The sequence below is a fragment of the Salvelinus sp. IW2-2015 genome, linkage group LG4q.1:29, assembly GCF_002910315.2.
Source record: "Salvelinus sp. IW2-2015 linkage group LG4q.1:29, ASM291031v2, whole genome shotgun sequence".
NCBI classification, from domain to species: domain Eukaryota; kingdom Metazoa; phylum Chordata; class Actinopteri; order Salmoniformes; family Salmonidae; genus Salvelinus; species Salvelinus sp. IW2-2015.
In genome coordinates this window covers 8,823,527-8,831,571 of record NC_036842.1, presented here as the reverse complement: position 1 = coordinate 8,831,571, position 8,045 = coordinate 8,823,527, and the positions used below count along the sequence as shown (strand labels likewise).

The 8,045-nt window shown below is 42.7% G+C and overlaps 1 protein-coding gene across 1 annotated transcript in view; it reads right to left on the bottom strand.

The window, feature by feature from the left end:
- LOC111961379 (SH3 domain-binding protein 2) overlaps positions 1 to 8,045 on the bottom strand; it is a 28,804-nt gene continuing 20,759 nt past the window's right edge. The window contains exons 8-14 of the mRNA XM_023983592.2: positions 7,005 to 7,079; positions 3,010 to 3,652; positions 2,759 to 2,879; positions 2,451 to 2,506; positions 2,190 to 2,265; positions 2,013 to 2,072; positions 1 to 666 (exon numbers count right to left, since the gene is read on the bottom strand). Coding sequence (XP_023839360.1) covers positions 529 to 666; positions 2,013 to 2,072; positions 2,190 to 2,265; positions 2,451 to 2,506; positions 2,759 to 2,879; positions 3,010 to 3,652; positions 7,005 to 7,079 — 1,169 coding nt within the window. The 3' untranslated portion in view covers positions 1 to 528. The remainder of the gene's footprint in view (positions 667 to 2,012; positions 2,073 to 2,189; positions 2,266 to 2,450; positions 2,507 to 2,758; positions 2,880 to 3,009; positions 3,653 to 7,004; positions 7,080 to 8,045) is intronic.

The following is an 8,045-nucleotide window of genomic DNA, read 5'->3' as shown; positions in this document are numbered from 1 at the left end:
TAAACTTTATGGAATAAATAAGTGATATACACATAATTGGTCCTCAATGCGTAATGCAAAACCAGTGCTTAATATTCCGACATTAATGTGCAGTCAACCCACAAAGCTTCACATTTGCTTGTATTCTGAACAACACTACAGCAGTGCCATCCAGTGTAATGACAGACCTTTAGAGTACTAGTCCTGCAGTAGTCCTCACATAACACAACTTTGTTCTGTATATAGAGCTCATTGTCCTCCTCACAGATACCATATTTTCTTCACAACTGCAACCCTGCGCACTCGTTGCACCTCTGCCCAAGCATTGTTTCGGGCTAGATCCCATGCCATGACGCTCATCAGAATCACAAATACTCAGGCTTGGTTACAGAAATGCAACAATCTGACTTGCCCTACAGGGGCCAGTGTCATTTTGTTTCTACCACAGCAGGTTTTGACTGTAGTTCATGACAGTTGCAGCACTGTATTAGATGCCCAAAAGGAGAGAGTCCGTTTGAGCCAATGGCCTCAGGTAGAGTCAGGACAGGGTCATCTGGGCATGATGTAACCATATGGCTGCTGCAGACACAGAGAGTCGTGATTGGGTAGAGGGTGGCTATGGTAGTGCTCCACTAGGGCTGACAGGGAGGCAAATGTAACCTCAAACTCCAGGAACACCCGGGAGTCCTAAACCATAAACACATTGAAATTCACATCAAACAAGACAGACATGGTACTGGAATCCTTCATGTATTATTGATTTAGTCAGACAATCGACATGGTAGACACGGCCTTAACCAAGGTTTGAGTTTTATACAATTTTTATACAATTAAAAAACTTGAAAATGCTATTTGGAGAACAGCAAAAGCAAGCAAAAAAGGACCCCAGCCATAATCACCATGGCTGCTTTGGGTTCATTCCCCTCAGTCGATCTACAAACACATAGCCTATTAGCTACTGTAATGTTATTCCCCTGAAAGGGGGGAAACTTGAGAAATGATTCACACTGACACGTGGCATCAGCGACGTATGACATGTTTAGAACTGTATTGATAGCATTTTAATGTCGGCCTGTAGGGAACATAGGCCATGTGGAGATGTTCATATTGAAACATCTTCTTTTTTTCAAGTTCCTAGTTGATAAAATTAGTACCGATTTTCTCAGGGGACCCCAAATGGGGGCCCGACCCCAAGTTTGGGAACCACTGTACTAACCTCTCTGCTCTGCTCTCTCTGTCTCCTCTGCTTCCTCCTGCATGCAATGCAGCCTGCGTCAGCCTCACCACTAAGCGCCACACCACTGTCTGTCTCAGTAGCCTACTCTCTATAAAGCAACGTTTTTATGAGAACTTTGTAGGCTAGCGTATTTTTTGCTCTTGCTGAGGTAGGCTCCGTTTAACGTTAGCTTCTTAATTCATCCTTCTAGCTGGCTAAGTAATACTAGCCAGAGCCTTCAACGTTACTGCAATAGAAGTGTGTGCCGGCAGTTAGCCACCTGATTGACTGACATCTATAAGCGACTACTTACCAGTTGTGCACTCATTCTCGGAGATTAAGTTTCTGTTTGTTTGGGGGATATCTGTAGACACGGCAAGAGTCGCGGGATGCTTTTAAAATGCGGATGGTTTTAACATATTTTTTTTCTTTCGGTATCTCGCAAACACGCTGTCTGCAGGGTCTTTAGTTGTCTGCAGGGTCTTTCTTTACTTGAGGGTACTCCGATCTGGGGTAGTTAGTTTCTCGTCTCAGGCCGTTTGAGAGAGTGGTGAATGTGCTGCTAAAAAGGCTTACCCGGGAGGCAAATCCGGGGGACACAGGCGAACATAACGAGCCTGGATCAATGTCCTGAGCTTTGATCAACGCTGGGGCAATATTTAGATGTTGACCTGTAATTGATTTTCTTTATTGTGTACAAAATATATATTTTTATTATCATATTTTTTTTTCAAATGATAAAAAATGACCGGACCTCTGTGTACTCGTGTGTAGTTACGGGCATGGGTAGACAGAAAGTAAAGACAGTGGTTCTGACCTCCTCAAAGAGCCTGTAGTTTCTGGCCTTGCACAGATCCACATCCCACACCACCAGCACCTGATTCAATGAGAACAAATGTACATTATTTACTAAAGCAGTTTCTTTTTAATATTCATTGTATGATGTGTGGTGAATCCCTAGATGTTTATGCATCACAGCATGCACATGTTGTACCTTTGATGTCTTTGTTCCTGAGTTCCTGATGCAGTAGAGACCGTCCTGCGGTGAACTGGAGCTTTCCATAAATAACCTGCAATTAAAGCACAATAATGATGTATTTTAGCAAGACTGCATTCAGACGTGTTCTGTTCTTCTTCCAAGAGAAAACAGAGACATTCCCCGATCGAACATTAGTGGGCGCTAAAGACTGTTACACATAAAAGGAACAAGGAGGATTTAACATATGTTCATTACAGAAATCATTTATTGTCTTACTTTTCAACAATGCTTGTTTCTGTTATGTCCACAAACACAGAATCGGGTAATTGAACCTGAGGTCAGAAACATGTGTCGAAAACAACAACAACAGACATAAGGAGGTTAGAATTGTGTCAGCAGGCCAAGACTAATCTGTAGTACACTGAACATTATTGTGCGATGAGATTATGGAATTTGTGGTGAAACAAGGGCATGCACGCACCACTGAGTAAAGACACTAAACTAAACACAAAACATAACAGATTTGTTTCTCTCGTAGCCTGTATACACAAGAGTGATAGTTGATGGAGAATATGGCCGCTTACATTCTCATAGTCTTCATCAGAGTCATCGTCGATGTCCTTGGATGGATCCCTGTTCTTTCTTAAAGAGGCAGGCACCTCGTCCACTGAGGTTCGGAAGCTTTGTCCATCTGGAGAGGATCTTCTGAGAAGAAGTCGGTGTTTTAACCTTCATCTTAAATGGCGCTATATATTTTTGCATGATTACAATATAACAACCTTGAAATCAAACTGTAGTTTTCAGAGCAAAAAGTCAAGCCTTTGCAGACACTTACTGTGCTGACCCTCTTGGTCGTTTAGGCATGGTTGCCGGACATGGAGATTTCGCTAGGAGGGGTGGCTTGAACGGTCCAGGCTGGTGGTTCAGTGCTGGCGAGGCCTGTGGTGGGAGATCTGGTGTTGGCCTACTGCTGTGGCAGTAGTTTGGCACACTTGGGATGTGACTGGTTGTGTTGCCATGGCAACCCGGTGGACTAGGATTCAGCCCCATTTGCCTTTCCAGGTTGATGCAGATGGGCAGGGTGGCGGGAGACTTGAGGGTCACTGGAACATGGGGCTTATTGTCTCTGTGGTCCCCCCCAGGTAGGGTGGAGATGGACGTCTTCCCCATCATCATCTGCTCCTGTAGGCTGGCAATGGGAGTGGGAAGAGGGGTCTTAGGGCCCCTCACACTTCTCTCTGGGCTGTCCTTATTTGGGATGTCCTTGTGTCCATGGTGGTTGTGGCCGACCTCACCCAGCTTGGGTCGAGGTAAGAGCGGGGACATTTTCTTTGGAAGGGGGCTGGAGAGGGTTCTGTTGGGGACAGGGGCACGGGCAGGTTGGGGGAGACCTTTGCAGAATCCTGACATTGATTCTTGTCTAAACTGGCATGGGAGTGGAGGAGGATGGTATGATGGTGGTGGGACAGTTAGTCTTCCTTCAATAGTAAAAAAAATAAGATATTCAGTGATAGGTACTAGAAACAGTAGGAAACATGTACTTCCTAAATTGCTGACAAATTTGTTGAGAGTTGAGAGACAATGTTTTTTCAGTGGTAGTTATCGTTTAGCTATAGATACAGTGCATTCGGAAAGTATTCAGACCCCTTGACTTTTTCCACTTTTTGTTTAGTTACAGCCTTCTTCTAAAATGGATTAAATAAATACAAATTCTCATCAATCTACACACAATACCCCATAAAGACAAAGTGAAAACAGGTTTTTCGAAATATTTGCAAATGTATTAAAAATAAAATGATTTACATAAGTATACAAACCCTTTGCTATGAGACTCGAAATTGAGCTCAGGTGCATCCTGTTTCCATCGATCATCCTTGAGATGTTTCTACAACTTGACTGGAGTCCACCTGTGGTAAATTCACTTGATTGGACATGATTTGGAAAGGCACACATCTGTCTATATAAGGTACCACAGTTGACAGTGCATGTCAGAGCAACAAACAAGCCTGAGGTCAAAGGAATTGTCCATAGAGCTCCGAGACAGGATTGTGTGGAGGTACAAATCTGGGGAAGGGTACCAAAAAATGTTTGCAGCGTTGAAGGTCCCCAAGAACACAGTGGCCTCAATCATTCTTCAATGGAAGAAGTTTGGAACCACCAAGTCTCTTCCTAGAGCTGTCCGCCCGGCCAAACTGAGCAATCAGGGGAGAAGGGCCTTGGTCAGGGAGGTGACCAAGAACTCAATGGTCACTCTGACAGAGCTCCAGAGTTCCTCTTTGGAGATGGGAAAACCTCCCAGAAGGACAACCATCTATGCAGCACTCCACCAATCAGGCCTTTATGGTAGAGTGGCCAGACGGAAGCCACTCCTCAATAAAATGCACGTGACAGCCCGCTTGGAGTTTGTCAAAAGTCACCTAAAAACTGCCAGACCATGGGAAACAAGATTGAACTCTTTGGCCTGAATGCCAAGCGTCAAATCTGGAGGAAAGCGGCAGGGACTGGGAGACTGGTCAGGATCGAGGGAAAGATGAACAGAGAAAAGTACAGAGATCCTTGATGAAAACCTGCTCCAGAGCGCTCAGGACCTTAGACTGGGGTGAAGGTTCACCTTCCAACAGGATAACGACCCTAAGCAAACAGACAAGAAAACGCAGGACAGGCTTCAGGACAAATCTCGGAATGTCCTTGAGTGTCCCTGACAGAGCTTGAGAGGATCTGTTGAGGAGAATGGGAGAAACTCCCCAAATACAGGTGTGCCAAGCTTGTAGCGTCATACCCAAGAGGACTCGAGGCTGTAATCGCTGCCAAAGGTGCTTCAACAAAGTACTGAGTAAAGGTTCAGAATACTTATGTAAATGTCATATTTAAATGTTTTCTTTTTTATACATTTGCTGTTTTGTTTTATAAAAAACAGTTTTTACTGTGTCATTATGGGGTTTATTGTGTAGATCGATGAGGGGGGGAAAACTATTTAATACATTTTAGAATAAGGCTGTAACGTAACAAAATGTGCAAAAAGTCATGGAGTCTGAATACTTTCTGGATGCACTGTATACATACACACTAATCTGCTTGATATGCAAATGTTTTCTACAACAAACACTACCGGTCAAACGTTTTAGGAAATCCTACTCATTCAAGGGTTTTCTTTATTTGTACTATTTTCTACATTGTAGAATAATAGTGAAGAGATCACAACTATGAAATAACACATATGGAATCATGTAGTAACCAAAAAAGTGTAAACAAATCAAAAATATATTTTATATTTAGATTATCAAATTAGCCACCCTATGCCTTGATGACAGCTTTGCACACTCTTTGCAATTCTCCTCAACCAGCTTCATGAGGTAGTCACCTGGAATGCATTTCACTTAACAGGTGTGCCTTCATAAAAGTTAATTGTGAAAATGTATTTCCTTCTTACTGTGTTTGAGCCAATCAGTTGTGTTGTGCAAGGTGAGAGGGGGGGGGGGGGGGGGGGGGTATACAGAAGATAGCCCTATTTGGTAAAAAGTCATATTAATGGCAAGAACAGCTCAATAAGCAAAGGAAATTACAGTCCATGCATTATTTAATGCATGAAAGGTCAGTCAATCTGCGAAAATGTCAAGAACTTGAACGTTTCTTCAAGTGCAGTCACAAAACCATCAAGCGCTATGATGAAACTGGCTCTCATGAGGACCGCCACAGGAATGGAAGACCCAAAGTTACCTCTGCTGCTGAGGATAGTTCATTAGAGTTACCAGCCTCAGAAAATTGCAGCCCAAAAAATGCTTCACAGAGTTCAAGTAACAGACCCATCTCAACATCAACTGTTTAGAGACTGTGTGAATCAGAGGCCTCATATTTCGATTTGCTGCAAAGAAAACCACTTCTGAAGGACACCAATAAGAAGAAGAGACTTGCTTGGGCCAAGAAACACGAGCAATGGACATTAGATCTGTGGAAATTTGTCCTTTGGTCTGGAGATCCAAATTGGATATTTGGGTTCCAACCGCCGTGTCTTTGTGAGACATGGTGTGGGTGAACAGATGATCTCTGCATGTGTATTTCCCACCGTAAAGCATGGAGGAGGAGGTATTATGGTGTGGGGGTGCTTTTCTGGTGACACTGTCTGTGATTTATTTAGAATTCAAGGCACACTTAACCAGCATGGCTACCACAGCATTCTGCAGCGATACGCCATCCCATCTGTTTGGCTTAGTGAGACATCATTTGTTTTTCAACAGGACAATGACCCAACACACCTCCAGGCTGTGTAAGGGCTATTTTACCAAGAAGGAGAGTGATGGAGTGCTGCATCAGATGACTTGGCCTCCACATTCCCCTGACCTCAACCAAATTGAGATGGTTGGGATGAGTCAGACTGCATAGTTAAGGAAAAGCAGCCAACAAGTGCTCATCATATGTGGGAACTCCTTCAAGACTGTTGGAAAAACATTCTAGTTGAAGCTGGTTGAGAGAATGCCAAGAGTGTGCAAAGCTGTCATCAAGGCAAAGGGTGGCTATTTGAGGAATCTCAAATATAAAATATATTTAGATTTGTTTAACACTTTTTGGGTTACTACATGATTCCATGTGTTACTTCATAGACTTGATGTCTTCACTATTATTCTACAATGCAGAAAATAGTAAAAATAAAGAAAAACCCTTGAATGAGTAGGTGTTCGAAAACTTTTGATCAGTAGTGTATGTACGGTCTCAAATGGAGCCAAATGGGACCATTCGTTTGAATTGTGATGACATGCCAGTCTCATCAAGGGCTGTCTATCACAGTTATAGTACCTTTCAGCACCAAACTCAAAGATATTTATTATTTAGTACCTGTATAAGTTGGTGGGCTATCTGGTTTTTCATAGTCATCATCCTCATCATCTTCTTCATCCTCTAACATGTAATCTAGGCAAGAAAATGTGTTAGTCTACAGAGTTAATTGTATGAAACAATCATAGGCAGAAATCCCAGGGGGGACGGGATTTCCCCATCTTGGGAAAAATATGATTTGTCCCCCCCAATATATCACTGTAAACATAACTATGTAWTTTCAATAATATTAATAATACGCAATGAAAGCACTTGTGCTGATTATAGACACTTAATAGCGCGTTTTTAAGTTTCAAAAGATTGCGACCCCCCCCCCCTTCCTTTGCCTCACAATGGTTTGATCCACTGCCAGTTCTTTAGCTGGCAAGGTAATAGAGGGTTCGTATCTACTGTCCGAAAGGCACATGTACGTAAGTGATGTGAGATTAATCCAGTCAATCCATAGCAGGTCCATAGCAATGTTATTTATTTATTTTTATGTTGGCAGGGTTCACACACTAGCTGAATTTGCAGAGCTAGCGCGCAAACTAAAGCAAACATTAACTATCAAGCTAGCTAGTACCTATTCCATTTATGTGGCGTCGTCAAAGATGGAATCTTTGCTATCGTCAGTTTATTCCAAGATCAGCATGCAGCTGTAGTGCTTCAAAGTCCCTGTGATAAGGTTAGCGATAAACTGAAGTCCAAACTGAACAGAACTACACTCTCTTATACCATTGTCTTAAATATACACTGCTCAAAAAAATAAAGGGAACACTTAAACAACACAATGTAACTCCAAGTCAATCACACTTCTGTGAAATCAAACTATCCACTTAGGAAGCAACACTGATTGACAATAAATTTCACATGCTGTTGTGCAAATGGAATAGACAAAAGGTGGAAATTATAGGCAATTAGCAAGACACCCCCAATAAAGGAGTTGTTCTGCAGGTGGTGACCACAGACCACTTCTCAGTTCCTATGCTTCCTGGCTGATGTTTTGGTCACTTTTGAATGCTGGCTGTGCTTTCACTCTAGTGATAGCATGAGACGGAGTCT